We start from the raw sequence: 19,787 nt of genomic DNA, 5'->3' as shown, positions 1-19,787 counted from the left end.
GATAAGATACATCTACACCCCGCTACATTCCCCGATTTTTGAAAAAATACTCCATGCAGTAACAAAATGACAAAAATGACAAAAATCACTCACCGATCTCGTTCGTTTGACGAAGTACCTGCGGTACAGGAAGCGAAGTGCCTTCAATCTTCGTCGGCACAGTCAGTACCGCAGGCACTGTTTAGTACCCGTGTATTAATCATATCGGCTTTATTCTTATTTTCGTCACAAAAGAACATGCATTCCCAAGTCTACATCCACTCCCAAAACAAATATAAAACTTGTTCCTTACATTTGCAATCTCATATTTTCTTTCGTTTATCTGCCAAAGGAGTTTTCTTCTTCAGACTTCGAATAACTGAATAACTGTTGTATATATTTTTCTCCAACTTGAATGACATTTACTGTGAAATCATTTTTGTTCGCGCAGGACAAATTTTCGTGTATTTAAGACCGCGCTAATATTCAACCATTTCGTATATAGTTATCCGTATTGATTTCCTGCCCAAAATATAGGTATGTTATAAGACCCGTGTACTTCAAATTTTCTCAAAATGTCACAGTTTATCGGCAGTTAATTAAAGCTTGTTTTGATAGGAATTTATTTTGTTTCTACCAAAATTGATCATGAAATCTGATTAAATTAATCTATATTAACTGGTTAACTGGTTAATTGGTTATTCTTTACGAACGCTTCAATTACTTACGCTAGTTTTTATCGTTGTCATCGTCTTACAAATGCTACGAAATATTTATTCTAGTTATCATTTAATCTTTGAGAGAAAACTTTGTAAATATTTGAATTCATGTGTGTATAAATGCAGTCGTCGTCCACAAATTTCAAGTTTGTCACACTGCATTATTGAATGTAATGGCATAGCTTCATAATTATTCGCACCTGCCATTGTTGTTTTATAGTAATTGGACAAGCGCCATTCATAATAAGACTTCAAACTTCTTTTATTTTAATCGAGCCTTTGATAGTCTTTCAAACTTTACCTAACCGTAGTGTCAAACAACAATTTGGACTGTCATATTGTTTTTTAACAAGGTCATAAACGGCCCGCTTTTATTGACAGGCGGTACATGATGTGATGCTGGCGATTTCTAAAAAAAAATATTTGTTTTAAAAATTTCTTTCTTGAATTGAAAATGCGCGAATTAAAGCCCGCACGAAACTGTCTTTATTGCCGTTTGCGCAAATTTTCATGCCAGCGAATTTAAATGATTTCACAGTATTATAAATTCTTAGAGGACGCTGCTCTTCGTCATTCAAGTTGCTGTTTGAAATAATATATGGGAAATCATTACGTAACTATTATGCAACTGACATGATAAAACATAGGTCACCTCGGTTACCAAGGCCATTGTTTGTAATTTTGAGGATGTGATCTAATTAGACCGGATCATAAAATTTACTGAAGCATAGGAAGGTCCTGCAAAATGTCCTTTCACTAATGGGCTTTCGTAGTTTTATCTCAGGTATTTTTTAAAACACTTCATTGCACTTGAATGGTGTGTCCAATAGCTAACGATATCCGTTTATTTCGTGCAAATTCAAATGACCGAGTTATTTCAAATTGAAATACATGCAGTCATATATACTTACCACTTTACTTGTCACATTGTAAAATGGACAAAAAGACTGAAATTTGTAGCTATTATCTACTTGAATATGGAATGAATTTATCCCCATTTGTGTGTATTTGGATACAATCTGTCTTAAATTAGCATGGTGGTGGGGGGCTGGGGGACCTTATTGGTGTGCGTGATGGGGTGGGAGTAAAATAAATATATATAGCTTATTTTCGCATATATAAAGTTATTTTCGATACCGATTTTGACACGTGTTAATTTAAGTCGCTAATACAGATGCCGCCTATACAGTGTTAAGCTCTTTTTATACATGTATAAACATTAAACACTGTATATATGGGTAGAGGCATTTCATATACCGGTATATGTACAGCATAAAGTGATATATCAACATCAGAAGACAGCTAGGGCATTCCATATACGTGCATGCAAAACTTTAACCAAACTGTGACGCAGAGTGAAAGTGCATCAAAACTTTAACCTGAAATTCTAAGTAAAAAGGGGGGATAACTCATGAAATATTGGTGCAAGAGTTATGGACCTTGTGTCACATGATGTAAGTGATGATGTTGAATAACTATTTTAAGTTTGAATCAAATACATTCAGTAACAACTGAGATATGAGTGAAAGTGCATGAAAACTTTAACCTGAAATTCTAAGTAAAAGGGGGCATAATTCATGAAATATTGGTACCAGAGTTATGGGCTTTGTGTCATATGATCTGGGTGATAAGGTGGAGCAACTATTTTAAGTTTAAACAAGGCAGTCTGAAAGACAGCTAAATCCCCCGCCACTGCTATGGATAGAGAAAAGGGTAAACCTTTGATTTTAGCTGTGACCTTGACCTTGAACTGACATGGCTGACACATGAATTCTGCACAACGTCTTGATGAGGTGATCATTTGACCCAAGTTTCATGAAAATCCTTCAAGGGGTTTAGGAGATACAGAGCTGAAACCTTTGACCTTCAGTTGTGACCTTGACCTTGAGTTGACATGGCTGACTCATGAGTTCTTGATGAGGTGATCATTTGACCCAAGTTTGATGAATATCCTTCAAGGGGTTTAGGAGATACAGATTGGACACAAAATGGAAGGCTCAAACCTTCGACCCTTAGTTGTGACCTTGAACTTTAGCTGGCATGGCTGACTCATAATTTCTGCACATCGTTTTGATGAGGTAATCATTTTACCCAAGTTTTATAAAATTCCTTCAAGGGGTTTAGGAGATATAGAGTAGACACGAAATGGAAGGCTCAAATCTTTGACCTTCAGTTGTGACCTTGACCTTGAGCTGACATGGCTGACTCATAAGTTCTGCACATCGCCTTGATGAGGTGATCGTTTGACCCAAGTTTGATGAAAATTCTTCAAGGAGTTTAGGAGATATAGAGCGGACACAAAATGGAAGGCTCAAACCTTTGACCCTAAGTTGTGACCTTGACCTTGAGCTGGCATGACTGACTCATGGGTTCTGCACATCATCTTGATGAGGTGATCATTTGACCAAAGTCTGATAAAATTCCTTCAAGGGGTTTAGGAGATATAGAGCGGACACAAAATGGAAGGCTCAAACCTTTGACCTTGAGTTGTGACCTTGACCTTGAGCCGACAAGGCTGACCCATGGGTTCTGCACTCGTCTTGATTAGGTGATCATTTGACCCAAGTTTCATGAAAATCCTTCAAGGAGTTTAAAAGAAATAGAGCGGACACAAAATGGAAGGCTCAAAACCTTTGACCCTTAGTTGTGACCTTGAGCCGGCATGGCTGACTCATGGTTTCTGCACATCGTCTTGATGAGGTGATCATATGACCCATGTTTTATAAAATTCCTTCAAGGGGTCTATGAGATATAGAGCGGACACAAAATGGCAGGCTCAAACCTTTGACCTTGAGTTGTGACCTTGACCTTGAACCGACAAGGCTGACTCATGGATTCTGCACATTGTCTTGATGAGGTGATCATTTGACCCAAGTTCCATGAAAATCCTTCAAGGGGTTTAGGAAATATGGAGCGGACACGATTTTGTTATGGACGGAAGGATGGATGGACGGAAGGACGGACGGACGCAGACCATTCCTATAATCCCTCGCCATGGTGGGGGATTAATCAAATCCATTTAGTAATAACTGAGATAGAGTGAAAGTGCATCAAAACTTTAACCTAAAATTCTAAGTGAAAAGGGGGGATAATTCATGAAATATTGGTGTGAGAGTTATGGCCCTTGTGCCATACGATGTGGGTGAGGAATAAATATTTTAAGTTTGAAACAAATCCATCAAGTAATTACAGAGATGAAGTGAAAGTGCATCAAAACTTTAACCAAAGTGCGGACGCGGAAGGATGCCGATGCCAGGTTGAGAAAGATAGCTCTCCATACTTCGCAAAGTTGAGCTAAAAATGTCTTTACAAGCGTAAGCTTTTTGTATTGATGGAAATATTAATTTTTCATTTTTCTTAAACCTAAGTTAGTTGAGATGGAAGATCAATATTGCTGAAAAAAATTTTATCACCTGTTCAACATGAATCCCTTATTATCAGTTACAACGCGCATTTATGGTGGCTGATTTCTGCTATTTCGCGTTTAAGCGGGAGCGCGGAGCAAAAACACGATAAATAACGCTCTTCAAACATCGGGTTTTCGCACCGCTCCCCCGCCATTAGAGTTAAGAAGTAGCAGCAGAAAGAGGACCAAATTTATCTTGTTTTGAAAATGGCGAACAGAATACTGAAGACAAAAACAATACATGTAGTAACAGTTTAAACACAAGTAGTATGATGTCAGATGCCAGTATGCAATGTGAGAATACATGTGAAAGCTCCCAACCACAGGAAGCATAGCACAGCATTACAAACACTGGCATCCAAAAAAGCGCAATTTCAACAGCAGAGATCTATAAACTTGTATTAAACCTGAGTCTGACTGTGAAAGATCTGCGCCAGACACTAAATCAGCACATAGATTTCACAAACATGCAACTTTCGCCTTTACAAGATCACTTAATTAACGAGTGTGAAAAAACAGTCATCTCTTAATACTAATTCTACCAGCAATAAAATTACTGAGCTCTCTAGGAATATAATTCAGCTACAGGATGAAGTACGAACTGTCACTACAACCCTCCAGAATGTCTTCAGTAGATTTATGACACGCTTAGGTCAATGCATAACAAAGGTCAAAATGAGACAAAAATCACGAAAATGAAAAACTCAACGAGAATAGAAAATGAGCTGCTATCAAAAATGGATGAAGAAACTTCTCAAACAAGAGGGTCATCATGACCCTGAATCGCTCACCTGAGTATATTGAACCACATGTTTCAAATGGCAAACTGACGCTAAAATATTAGAAAGTAGATCAGTAAGTCACATTTATGGTCACTGAAAGACAGTTTAAAGATTGGTGTGCAAAACTGTACATGTCATCCAAATTTCTTAAACTAGAGTGGTCACAAGCAAAAGTTTACACACAGACACAGGGACAACATAGACCTACTGACCTAGTTTTTGACCGCAGTTGACCCAGTGCGAACTTGACCTAGATATCATCAAGATGAATATTCAGACCAACTTTCATACAGATCCCATGAAAAATATCGCCTCTAGGGAGGTCACAAGGTTTTTCTATTATTTGACCTACTCACCTAGTTTTTGAGCAGTTGACCCAGTTTCGAACTTGAACTAGGTATCATCAAAGTGAACATTCTGACCAATTTTCATGAAGATCCATTGAAAAGTATGGACTCTAGAGAGGTCAAAACGCTTTTTTTTATTTTTAGACCTAGTCACCTAGTTTTTGACTGCATGTGACCCAGTTTCGAACTTGACCTAGATACATGTATCATCAAGGTGAACATTATGACCAATTTTCATGAAGATCCATTGAAAAATATGGCCTCTAGGGAGGTCACAAGGTTTTTCTATTATTTGACCTACTGACCTAGTTTTTGACCATATGTTACCCAGTTTCAAACTTGACCTAGATATCATCTAGTTGAACATTATGACCAATTTTCATGAAGATCCATTGAAAAGTATGGCCTCTAGAGAGGTCACAAGGTTTCTCTATTTTTAGACCTACTGACCTAGTTTTTGACTGCACGTGACCCAGTTTCAAATCTGGCCTAGATATCATCAAGGTAAACATTCTGACCAATTTTCATGAAGATCCATTGAAAAATATTGCGTCCAGGGAGGTCACAAGATTTTTCTATTATTTGACCTACTGAACTATTTTTTGACCGCACATGACCCAGTTTCAAACTTGACCTAGATATCATTAAGATGAACATTCTGACCAACTTCCATAAAGATCCCATGAAAAATGTGACCTCTAGAGTAGTCCCAAGCAAAAGTTTATGGACACACGCATGGATGAGTCCGCAGAAAGGAAAACGGCTGTAATAATATTATTAATGATGTTCTTTCAAAACATGCGCCTTTAAAAACAAGAGGGCCATGATGGCCCTGTATCGCTCACCTGAGTACCATTGCTCACAATGATATGATCAAGTTTTGACATAGAGCACATAGGCATACACATTAAATATCATCAGGATAAACATTTATTTGTAACAGTCCCTTTTGACCTAGTCAGGGCCAATTTCCATACCAAGTTTGCGGGTCCTAGGCTCAAATGCTGCAGTTTTGTACTAGCATGACTATTCCTTATCCTGGAAGACTTAAATAACATTTAAAACCAATCTCATGCTGTTGTGATATATTCGTTTACATAAAATAAAGGAAAGTAACTTGTCATCAATTCAGTCAAAAGTTATCTACCCTGATTGTCCAAGTCCATCTGATGGCACAAATGACATTTCAAATCAGTATCTTCATTGGTTACTGAGATACACCCATTTTAATTTGAAACAAAGGGAGGTAATCTGAAATAAAATCAGTTCATAGTTACCTACCCTGATTGCCTCAGTCCAACTAAAGACAATAATGAAATTTCAAATGAGTTCTATAAATATTTACCAAGATAAATCCTTTTTATTAAAATCAGGGGAGGTAATCATGCATTGGTATATGCATTTAGAAGATACAGAGTACAAGCCTATACAACAATATATTAGTAAAGTATTCATATCGATAAATGTTCAATCAAAAGTTATCTAATATGACTATTTCTTACCATGGAAGACATTAATAACGTTTCAAACCAATCTCATTAGAAGCTGCTAAGGTGTATTCATTTAGATAAAAAATAAAGGGAGGTAATTTGTCATAAATTCAGTCAATATGTATCTTCACTGATTGTCCAAGTCCATCTGTTGACATAAATGAAATTTCAGATCAGTATCTTCGTTGGTAACGGAGATATACCCATTTTAATTTGACATAAAGGGAGGTAATTTGACATAAAATCAGTCCATAGTTATCTACCCTGATTGTCTCAGTCCAACTAATGACAATAATGAAATTTCAAATAAGTCCTATAAGTACTTACTGATATAAATCCATTTTGATTACAATCAGGGGAGGTAATCAGATATAAAATAACTCTGGAACCTAAGATTGGATCTGACAGATTCATCATGGAATCTAAGGTTTATTGTTGTTGAAGATATTTTGGAAGTTTGTATCAAATCAAACCATAAATGAAGTCTCTATATGGCTGCAAAAGCCAAAATAGCAAATTTGGACCTTTAAGGGGCAATAACTCTGGAACCCATAACGGAATCTGGCCAGTTCAAGTAAGGGACCAAGATCCTGTGGTGATACAAGTTGTGTGCAAGTTTGGTTAAAATCAAATCATAAATGAAGCTGCTATTGTGCAGACAAGGTCAAAATAGTTAATTCTGGCCCTTTCAGGGGCCATAACTCTGGAACCCATTATGGGATCTGGCCGGTTCAAGAAAGGAACCAAGATCTTAAGGTGACACAACTTTTGTGCAAGATTGATTAAATTCAAATCATAAATGAAGCTGCTATTGTGCAGACAAGGTCAAAATAGCTAATTCTAGCCCTTTCAGGGGCCATCACTCTGAAACCCATAATGAAGTCTGGCCAGTTAAAAAAAGGAACCAAGATCTTATGGTGATACAAGTTGTGTGCAAGTTTGGTTAAAATCAAATCATAAACAAGAGCTCGTCGAACACAAAATGCCCCCCTTGATGCATTCAGTAATTGCACAAGGAACAGAAATTATATGCTCACTGTAAACAAAAGTTCTACAATTCTGGTTTAATCTGACCTTGACCTTTAACCTATTAATGTAACAAGAGATTACAGAGTGATCTTGGCGCCATCCACTGATCCATTTTTGAATGTTTCAAATTTCAAGGCTAGCTCAAGGTCAAAATCAATGTCGAACTTTATTTCGGTACAAAACAATGTGTATGTGGTCCAAATTTGAAAGCTGGGGCTTGAGAAATGTGAAAGCAGGTCACTAGATCAATTTCAAGGTCAAAGTTAATTTCGGTAGACAGATTATTTCAATTCAGAACACAAAAATATGCAAGCGGTCCAAATTGAAAGCCTGAAGCTTGAGAAATGTGAAAGTAGGTCACTATGTCAATCTCAAGATCAAAGTTCATTTTGGTACACAAAACTATGCATGTGGTTCAAATTTGAAGGCTGTAGCTTGAGAAATGTGAAAGTAGATCATTAGGTCAAAATCAAGGTCAAATTTTATTTCGGAACACAAAACTTTGCAAGTGGTCCAAATTTGAAGCCTGTACCTTCAGAAATGTGAAAGAAGGTCACTAGGTCAATCTCAAGTTCAAAGTTCATTTCAGTACACAAAACTATGCTTGTGGTTCAAATTTGAAGGCTGTAGCTTGAGAAATATGAAAGTAGGTCACTAGGTCAAAATCAAGGTCAAATTTTATTTTGGAACAAAAAACTATGCGTGTGGTCCAAATTTGAAGCCTGTACCTTCAAAAATGTGAAAGTAGGTCACTAGGTCAATAACAAGGTCAAAGTGTTTTTCGGTACACAAACCTATGCATGTGATCCAAATTTGAAGGCTGTAGCTACAGAAATGTGAAAGTAGGTCACTAGGTCAAGATCAAGGTCAACTCATGTCAAGGTTCATCTTGCCACTCAAAACTATACATGTGGTCCAAATTTGAATGATGTAAGTTATGGACATGATGGTTCTAAGTTTTTCCCTATGTAAGTCTATATGAACCATAATTATGACCCCTGGGGTGGGGCCAAATTTGACCCTAGAGGGATAATTTGAACAAACTTGGTAGAGAACCACTAAATGATGCTACATTACAAAATATAAAAGCCATACGCTTTGTGGTTTGGACAAGAAGATTTTCAAAGTTTTTCCCTATATAAGTCTATGTAAACCATGTGACCCCCAGGGTGGAGCCATATTTGACCCTAGGGGAATAATTTGAACAATCTTAGTAGAGGACCACTAGATGATGTCATATACAAAATATCAAAGCCCTAGGCCCTATGGTTTTGGACAAGAGGTTTTTCAAAGTTTTATCCTATATAAGTCTATATAATCCATGTGACCCCTGGGGTGGGGCCATATTTGACCCGAGGAAAATAATCTGAACAATCTTGGCAGAGGACCACTAGATTTTGCTACATACCAAATATCAAAGCCCTAGGCCCTATGGTTTTGGACAAGAAGATCAGAAACCGTTTTAACTGTCCCTGGCCAATCTGACCTTGACCTTTGACCTAATGACCTCAAAATCAATAGGGGTCATCTGTTGGTCATGGCCAACCTAACTATCAATTTTCCTGACACTAGGCCCAAGCGTTCTAGAGTTATTGCCTGGAAACCATTTTACTGTTCCTGGTCACTGAGACCTTGACCTTTGACATACTGACCTCAAAATCAATAGGGGTCATCTGCTGGTCATGACCAACCTCCCTATTAAATTTCGTGACCCTAGGCCTAAGCGTTCTTGAGTTATCATCCGGAAACCGTTTTACTGTTCAGGGTCACTGTGACCTTGACCTTTAACATACTGATCTCAAAATCAATAGGGGTCATCTGCTGGTCATTACCAACCTCCCTATCAACTTTCATGATCCTAGGCCCAAGCGTTCTTGAGTTATCATCCGGAAACCGTTTTACTATTCAGGGTCACTGTGACCTTGACCTTTGACATACAGACCTCAAAATCAATAGGGGTCATCTGCTGGTGATGACCAACCTCCCTAGCAACTTTCATGATCCTAGGCCCAAGCATACTTGAGTTATCATCCGGAAACGGATTGGTCTACATTCCGACCAACAGACCGACCAACCTACCGACCAACATCTGCAAAACAATATACCCCTCCTTCTTCGAAGGGGGGGCATAATAAAGCTGCTATTGTGCAGACAAGGTCAAATTAGCTAATTCTCGCCCTTTCAGGGGCCATAACTCTGGAACCCATAACGGAATCTGGCCAGTTCATAAAAGGAACCAAGATCTTATGGTGATACAAGTTGTGTGCAAGTTTGTTAAAAATCAAATCATAAATAAAGCTGCTATTGTGCAGACAAGGTCAAAATAGCTAATTGTGGCCCTTTCAGGGGCCGTAACTCTGGAACCCATAATGGGATCTGGCCAGTTCAAGAAAGGAACCGCGATCTTATGGTGATACAAGTTGTGTGCAAGTTTGGTTAAAATAAAATCGTAAATGAAACCACTATCGTGCAGAAAAGAAATTGTTGACGGACGGATGGACTGACGGCGGACGATCACAAAAGCTCACCTTGTCACTATGTGACAGGTGAGCTAACAAAACAAGAGGACCATGATGGTCCTGAATCGCTCACCTGTTCCCACATGACCCAGTTTTGAGTATGACGTCGTTTTTTCTATTATTTGATATAGTGACCTAGTTTTTGAGCTAATGTGACCCAGTTTTGAACTTGACCTAGATATTATCAAGATAAAAATTCTGACCAATTTTTATGAAGATCCATTGAAAAATATGGCCTCTAGAGAGGTCACAAGGATTTTCTATTATTTGACATAGTGACCTAGTTTTCGAAGGTACATGACCCTGTTTTGAACTTGACCTAGATATCATCAAGGTGAACATTCTCACCAATTTTCATGAAGATCTCATGAAAAATATGGCCTCTAGAGAGGTCACAAGGTTTTTCTACTTTTATACCTACTGGCCTAGTTTTTGACAGCATGTGACCCAGTTTCGAAACTGACCTAGATATCATCAAGGTGAACATTCAGACCAATTTTCATGAAGATCCATTGAAAAATATGGCCTCTAGAGAGATCAAAAGATTTTTCTAATTTTAGACCTACTGACCTAGTTTTTGACCGCAGTTGACCCAGTTTCAAACTTGACCTAGATATCATCAAGATGAACACTCGGACCAACTTTCATACAGATCCCATGAAAAGTATGGCCTCCAGAGAGGTCGCAAGGTTTTTTATTATTTGACCTACTGACCTAGATTTTGAAGGCACGTGACCCAGTTTCAAACTTGACCTAGTTATCATCAAGGTGAACATTCTGACCAATTTTCATGAAGATCCATTCAAGGGTATGGCCTCTAGAGAGGTCACAAGGTTTTTCTATTTTAAGACCTACTGACCTAGTTTTTAATCGCAGTTGACCCAGTTTCAAATTTGACCTATATATCATCAAGATAAACATTCAGACCAATTTTCATACAGATCCCATGAAAAATATGGCCTTTAGAGAGGTCACAAGGTTTTTTTATTATTTGACCTACTGTCCTAGTTTTTGATGGCACGTGACCCAGTTTCGAACTTGACCTAGATTTGATCAAGGTGAATATTCTGACCAATTTTCATGAAGATCTTGTGAAATATATGGCCTCTAGAGAGGTCACAAGGTTTTTCTATTTTTAGACCTACTGACCTAGTTTTTGACCGCACGTGACCCAGTTTCAAACTTGACCTAGATATCATCAAGGTGAACATTCTGACCAATTTTCATAAAGACCCCATGAAAAATGTGACCTCTAGGGTGGTCACAAGGTTTTTCTATTACTTAACCTACTGACCTAGTTTTTGATGGCACGTGACCCAGTTTCAAAGTTTACCTAGATATCATCAAGGTGAACATTCTGGCCAACTTTCATGTAGATCTTGTGAAATATATGGCCTCTATAGAGGTCACAAGGTCTTTCTATTTTTAGACCTACTGACCTCGTTTTTGACGGCACGTGACCCAGTTTCGAACTTGACCGAGATATCATCAAGGTGAACATTCTGACCAATTTTCATAAAGACCCCATGAAAAATGTGACCTCTAGGGTGGTCACAAGGTTTTTCTATTATTTGACCTACTGACCTAGTTTTAGATGGCACGTGACCCAGTTTCGAACTTGACCTAGATATCATCAAGGTGAACATTCTGACCAATTTTCATAAAGACCCCATGAAAAATGTGACCTCTTGAGTGGTCACAAGCAAAAGTTTACGCACGGACGACGGACGCTGCGCGATCACAAAAGCTCACCTTGTCACTTTGTGACAGGTGAGCTAAAAAGTTAAGCGTGATACTCAGTCAGCATGGTTTAATGAAGAAATAAAACATGCGATTTTTCAAAAAGACCATGTGCATAAGAATAAAGAATTTGAATAGTATAAAATTCTGCGTAACAAGGTTTCATTAATGTTTAAGAAAAGTAAAAGATATTTTTAATCAGGCTGTAAAAGAAAACAAGAGGGTCATAATGACCCTGAATCGCTCACCTGAGTATATTGAACCACATGTTTCAAATGGCAAACTGATGCTAAAATATTAGAAAGTAGATCAGTAGGTCACATTTATGGTCACTGAAAAACAGTTTAAAGATTGGTGTGCAAAACTGTACATGTCATCCAAATTTCAAGGCTGAATTTTAAACTAGAGTGGTCACAAGCAAAAGTTTACACACGGACGACATAGACCTACTGACCTAGTTTTTGACCGCTGTTGACCCAGTTTCGAACTTGACCTAGATATCGTCAAGACTTTCATACAGATCCCATGAAAAATATCGCCTCTAGAGAGGTCACAAGGTTTTTCTATTATTTGACCTAATGACCTAGTTTTTGAAGGCACGTGACCCAGTTTTGAACTTGACCTAAATATCATCAAGGTGACATTCACACCAATTTTCATGAAGATCTCATGAAAAATATGGCCTCTAGAGAGGTCACAAGGTTTTTCTATTTTTAGACATACTGACGTAGTTTTTGACCGCACTTGACCCAGCTTCGAGCTTTATCTAGATATCATCAAGGTGAACATTCAGACCATTTTTCATGAAGATCTATTGAAAAATATGGCCTCTAGAGAGGTCAAAAGGTTTTTCTATTTTTAGACATACTGACCTAGTTTTTGACCGCAATTGACCCAGTTTCGAAGTTGCCCTAGATATCATCAAGATGAACATTCAGACCAATTTTTATCCAGATCCCATGAAAAATATGGCATCTAGAGAGGTCACAAGGTTTTTTTATTATTTGACCTATTGACCTAGTTTTTGGAGGCACATGACCCAGTTTCGAACTTGACCTAGATATCATCAAGGTGAATGTTCTGACTAATTTTTATGAAGATCCATTCAAAAGTATGGCCTCTAGAGAGGTCACAAGGTTTTTTTATTTTTAGACCTACTGACCTAGTTTTTGACCGCAGTTGACCCAGTTTCGAAATTACCTAGATATCATCAAGATGAACATTCAGACCAACTTTCATACAGATCCCATGAAAAATATGGCCTCTAGAGAGGTCACAAGGTTTTTTTTATATTATTTGACCTACTGACCTAGTTTTTGAGGACACGTAATCCAGTTTCGAACTTGACTTAGATATGATCAAGGTGAACATTCTGACTAACTTTCATGAAGATCCATTAAAAAGTATGGCCTCTAGAGAGGTCACAAGGTTTTTCTATTTTTAGACCTACTGACCTAGTTTTGGATGGCACGTGACCCAGTTTCAAACTTGACCTAGATATCATCAAGATGAACATTCAGACCAACTTTCATAAAGATCCCATGAAAAATGTGAACTCCAGAGTGGTCACAAGCAAAAGTTTACGGACGGACGGACGACGGACGCTGCGCGATCACAAAAGCTCACCTTGTCACTTTGTGACATGTGAGCTAAAAATATTAGAAATATCTCCAACATGAGTACTGCTGATGACGGCATAGTAATTACCTACCAGCTAAGTTGATGAGTACTGGTCGAGTTATAGAGGGACAGACTATAAATTAAATATGCTAAATGAACATTTCTCAAATATATCAAATATTATTATGAAAACGACTTTTGTAGAATCAGATTTCTCAAACCTTAAGGACTTCAAGGAATGTCATACAGCACTAACTAGACTAATAGAAGCGGAACTGTATTTCAGCTCTATGAAAAGCTTTTGATCTTGATGATCATAGCACTTTATTGCATAAATTGAAACTTTATAAAAAAAATTTCAGATGAAAGTGTTGAATTTTTCAAATCATATCTATCAAACAGAACCAAAGTGATAAAAGTGAGAAAGTATGCTTGTAACCTCTGGAGTTCTATTCAAGGTTCTATTCTTGGCACACTTTTATTCTTACCATATATCAATGTTATCGCTTTTGCTTCAAAGAGTGGCAATATAGACCTCTATGCTGATGACTCCTCTACGTATGAATCAGATTATGAGTTAGATAAGTGCAAACTAAACTCTAACAGAATTCAGATATTGTGCAACAATGGTGCAATTTAAACAACATCCAAAGAAAACAAAATGCATGGCGCGGAAATTTTACTTCCGTTGCTAAAGATCTGTGTCATGTGTAAATCCATCTATACATCAAAACATTAAATTCCCACAAATGCCGAATATCTTTTTTCAAAATATTTCTTGTTTATTTTATTTGTTCTAAGTTGTCACACTTATCATGATTCATCTTAAATACACTACTATTCAACACTGCGTCGACTAAAATCTTCAAGACTTGAAAATTATCACTCATTCAATGTACAATTCAAGCAGCTGGCATCAGTACACGATAAAAATAAAATCGTACATAAATATTGAAATAAAAGTGAAATATGTTTCCCAAAATCATATAAGAATAAAAGCATATCGATAAAATTACAATACACAGAATCTGAAAAAAAGTCTGGACTGAATTCGCACCAATGGTAACTTACGTGAAAGTCGGTTTCTATGCCACCGGGTCATAAAGGGTTTTTTTTTAGTTCATGTAGATAATTTTAGGATACAAATATAGCGTAAAATAAGGCAGTCTGAAAGACAGCTAAATCCCCCGCCACTGCTATGGATAGTGAAAGGGTAAACCCTTGACCTTTAGCTGTGACCTTGACCTTGAACTGACATGGCTGACTCATGAATTGTGCGCAACGTCTTGATGAGGTGATCATTTGACCCAAGTTTCATGAAAATCCTTCGAGGGGTTTAGGAGATACAGACCTCAAACCTTTGACCTTGAGTTGTGACCCTGACCTTGAGTTGACATGGCTGACTCATGAGTTCTTGATGAGGTGATCATTTGACCCAAGTTTGATGAAAATCCTTCAAGGGGTTTAGGAGATACAGAGTGGACAAAAAATGGAAGGCTAAAACCTTTGACCCTTAGTTGTGACCTTGAACTTGAGCCGGCATGGCTGACTCATAAATTCTGCACATAGTTTTGATGAGGTGATCATTTGACCCAAGTTTTATAAAATTCCTTCAAGGGGTTTAGGAGATAGAGAGTGGACACGAAATGGAAGGCTAAAACCTTTGACCTTGAGTTGTGACCTTGAACTTGAGCGGACATGGCTGACTCATGAGTTCTGCATATCGCCTTGATGCGGTCATCATTTGACCCAAGTTTCATGAAAATCCTTCTAGTGGTTTAGGAGATATAGAGTGGACACAAAATAGAAGGCTCAAACCTTTCACCCTAAGTTGTGACCTTGACCTTGAGCCGGCATGGCTGACTCATGGGTTCTGCACATCGTCTTGATGAGGTGATCATTTGACCAAAGTTTTATAAAATTCCTTCAAGGGATTTAGGAGATACAGAGCGGACACAAAATCGAAGGCTCAAACCTTTGACCTTGGGTTGTGACCTTGACCTTGAGCTGACAAGAATGGCTCATGGGTTCTGCACATCGTCTTGATGAGGTGATCATTTGACCCAAGTTTCATGAAAATCCTTCAAGGGGTTTAGGAAATATGGAGCGGACACGAAAGTGAGAGACGGACGGAAGGACGGATGGAAGGACAGACGGAAGGACGGACAGACTGAGACCATTCTTATAACCCCCCACCACTTGTGGCGGGGGATTAATAACAAAAACGAACGAAAATATTTGCGAGTGTAAGGTAAATACTTATGGCAAGTACTTTCACACATGGATATATGTATTTAGGCCTTGACCCTATTTCTGCGACTTTGCCTCTAAGACAAGTAACTAAGATGTAGTCATTCTGGCCAACGAAAACCAGTAGACAAAGGTTAAATAACTTACTGAGGAAGCACGTCTGTGTATCATATGGGTAGAATGTAACGTCCATGGAGCAGTGGACAGTGAATTCCTCAGAAGGAGACCATGTGACCACACCTGAACTGTCTATTTGAAACAACAAGGCACCATCAGCCAGAATACTGGCATCGTCAATACTGTAACAATAATTTAGCATAGAATATTCATAAACAGTGTTTAGAACTTAAAGAATAATCATTCATGGAAAAAATCAAAATGTATTTCTTACTGTTAAGAAGTTTACAGAGTAATTCTAGCTCAAATTTATGAAGTTAGACATTTTACACATCGTATTGTATCAGTTTATAGTTTCTGTAAGAAGATGGATAATGTACATACATTCTAATAAAATTTTTAACATTTTTTGTAATACCTTTTAATCTGTCAATGTCAACATAATTCACAAATATCAAAAATTTTAGCTATAATAAGATCGGATGTCTGAGATATCGCGATACTTATTGAAACAAGAGCTCGTCGAACACGAAATGCCCCCCTTGATGCATTCAGTAATTGCACAAGGAACAGAAATTATTTGCTCACTGTAAACAAAAGTTCTACTGTTCTGGTTCAATGTGACACTGACCTTTGACCTATTGACCTCAAAATCAACATTGGTCATCTGCTGGTCATGATCAACCTCCCTATTAAGTTTAGTGATCCTAGGCCCAAATGTTCTCAAGGTATCGTCCGGAAAGGGTTTAACTGTTCCGGGTCAATGTGACCTTGACTTTTAGCCTACAGACCTCAAAATCTATAGGGGTCATCTACAGGTTATCAGGGGTCTAGCTAGGTCCAAATTTTTGGGAGAAGTCACTTCTCCCTCAAGCTGTTTTAGGGAGAAGTGGGGAGACTTTAGGGAGAAGTGGGAAGACTTTCTACCGCAATGATGTTGAGTGATTCGAAAGGTGGCTGTAATTTTCTTGTTTCTTGATAAAAAACATTGATGTGACCATTCATTTTCTTAGTTAGATCATTTCCCATACAGTGGTTATCGTTTTCTTACAAAATTCTGAAAAAAGTCGTTTTCAAAATTCAAGCCGATGCTATAAATGTAACACGCCGAATTTTGGTTATATCTTGTACATGTATGAAGTGTTTATTATTAACACCGAGCAAAGAAGTAGAAGTGTATTTATTTTTTATAGCTCTTTGCACCGAGTCATTCACCGAAGAATGTCAGTATCTCACTCGAAATATAAAACTGAAAGTAAAATGTGTACAGTAATCTAGAAATACATATTCAAATAAATTCATCGATGGGAGTCAATTTAACGTAGTTAATACATTACATGTCGTTCTTTTATCATAGATAACAAATAATTGTGAACCATATTCCAATTAATCACATAGTTAATCAGCAGTTTCTTTAATAAAACATTGTTTTTTCTTGCACTCGAACATGTTGACAATTAACGCGAAGTGTCAAAGACGTAAACGTGGCGCTGACTGGCTTAAGACAATAGACTCTGGTGTATCGGATAATTTGATTCGCTTTCACACTTCTCGGCATAATCTCGCAAGTACCTGAGTTAGGCGGAGCTTAAATTATGCTGCCGGCGTGTGTTTGTGTATTCGATACTCATTATGACACGGTGCAAATTGTCAACAGTCTGGGTAGCAGTAATTAGCGAGTGCAGAAATCAGTACTTAGCGAGTGCCGAAATCAAAGAAAATCGGGCGACTTGCATTTCGCTTTGAGGTTAGATTTAAGCGAAGTTTGAAGTTCTAGAGCGCCTATTTCGCTCAAGTCGCCCAGTCGCGAGAGCCCTGGTTATGACCAACCTCCCTATCAAGTTTCATGATCCTAGGCCCAAGCTTTCTCAAGTTATTGTCTGGAAGAGGTTTAAATGTTCCGGGACGCTGTAACCTTGACCTTTGACCTATTGACCTTAAAATCAATAGGGGTCATCTGCTGGTCATGATGAACCTCTCTATCATCTTTCATGACCCTTGGCCCAAGCATTCTCAAGTTATCATACAGAAACTGTTTAACTGTTCCTGGCCAATCTGACCTTGAACTTTGACCAAATGACCTCAAAATCAATAGGGGTCATCTGCTGGTCATGATCAATCTCCCTATCAATTTTCCTGATCCTAGACCCAAGCGTTCTTGAGTTATCGCCCAGAAACCGTTTAACTGTTCCGGGTCACTGTGACCTTGAACTTTGACATGCTGAACTCAAAATCAATAGGGGTCATCTGCTGGTCATGACCAACCTCCCTATCAACTTTCACGATCCTAGGCCCAAGCAATCTTGAGTTATCATCCAGAAACCGTTTAACTGTTCCGGGTCACTGTGACCTTGAACTTTGACATGCTGAACTCAAAATCAATACGGGTCATCTGCTGGTCATGACCAACCTCCCTATCAACTTTCACGATCCTAGGCCCAAGCAATCTTGAGTTATCATCCAAAAACCATTAAACTGTTCCGGGTCACTGTGACCTTGAACTTTGACATACTGACCTCAAAATCAATAGGGGTCATCTGCTGATCATGACCAACCTTCCTATCAACCTTCATGATCCTAGGCCCAAGCGTTCTTGAGTTATCATCCGGAAACAGATTGGTCTACATACAGACCAACCGACCGACATCTGCAAAACAATATACCCCTCCTTCTTCGAAGGGTGGCATAATAAACTTCAAATTTCCTTACACACTGTAATGAACTACAATCACATCTTCAAACCAGTGAAAAAGACTAGCTGGATAAAAAGGCCGTTTTTTTTCTATGTCAGTATGTGCAGTATTTTAATTAGCAAATAAAAACACCTGCAAATAAAGACCTCACCTATCTTGCTACATGAAGAAAGAATTTTGCCTGAAGTACTAGAACTACTAAGTTTACCTATTATCTATGATAATTTTTGGATTCCAGCAGTACGTATAATCAAGGTACATTTCAGTGATACCAGAATAACTACTAGGTGTCCATGAGAATCGACCGTCCGTCCAACTCTGAAATAAAGATAAATCAATGTGTTTCAACCAAGCACAATTTTAAAGAGACACAAATGACAAGAGGGCCATGAAGGCCCTGTATCGCTCACCTGACCTATTGACCTAAAGATCATCAAGATCAACATTCTGACCAAGTTTCATTAAGATATGGTCATAAATGTAGCCTCTAAAGTGTTAACTAGCTTTTCCTTTGATTTGACCCGGTGACCTAGTTTTTGCCCCCACATGACCCAGATTCGAACTTTACCTAAAGATCATCAAGATTAACATTCTGATTAAGTTTCATGAAGATACAGTCATAAATCTGGCCTCTAGAGTCTTAACAAGCTTTTCCTTTGATTTGACCTAGTGACCTAGTTTTTTAACACACCTGACCCAGATTTAAACTTGACCTATAGATCATCAAGATTAACATTCTGACCAAGTTTCATTAAGATATGGTCATAAATGTGGCCTCTAAAGTGTTAACTAACTATTCCTTTTATTTGACCCCCGTGACCTAGTTTTTGACCCGACATGACCCAGATTCGAACTTGACCTAAAGACCATCAAGTTTAACATTCTGACTAAGTTTCATGAAGATATAGTCAAAAATGTGGCCTCTAGAGTGTTAACAAGCTTTTCCTTTGATATGACCTAGTGACCTAGTTTTTGACTCCATCTGACCCAGATTTAAACTTGACCTAAAGATTATCAAGATTAACATTCTGACCAAGTTTCATTAAGATATGGTCATAAACGTGGCCTCTACAGTGTTAATTAGCTTTTCCTTTGA

At 38.0% G+C, this 19,787-nt stretch overlaps 1 protein-coding gene across 5 annotated transcripts in view; it reads right to left on the bottom strand.

The window, feature by feature from the left end:
• The window catches only part of LOC123537788 (neuronal acetylcholine receptor subunit beta-3-like), a 154,154-nt gene that overhangs the window by 31,554 nt on the left and 102,813 nt on the right, over positions 1 to 19,787 (bottom strand). For all 5 annotated transcript variants that reach the window (XM_045321590.2, XM_045321589.2, XM_045321591.1 and 2 more), the window contains 2 exons: positions 18,900 to 19,009; positions 16,029 to 16,180 (listed from right to left, as the gene is read on the bottom strand). In XM_045321590.2, the coding sequence (XP_045177525.2) occupies positions 16,029 to 16,180; positions 18,900 to 19,009 (262 nt within the window). The remainder of the gene's footprint in view (positions 1 to 16,028; positions 16,181 to 18,899; positions 19,010 to 19,787) is intronic.

The sequence above is a fragment of the Mercenaria mercenaria genome, chromosome 18, assembly GCF_021730395.1.
Source record: "Mercenaria mercenaria strain notata chromosome 18, MADL_Memer_1, whole genome shotgun sequence".
Classification (NCBI taxonomy): domain Eukaryota; kingdom Metazoa; phylum Mollusca; class Bivalvia; order Venerida; family Veneridae; genus Mercenaria; species Mercenaria mercenaria.
Note: the sequence above shows the minus strand (reverse complement) of the source record. Positions and strands in the feature narration are given on the sequence as shown.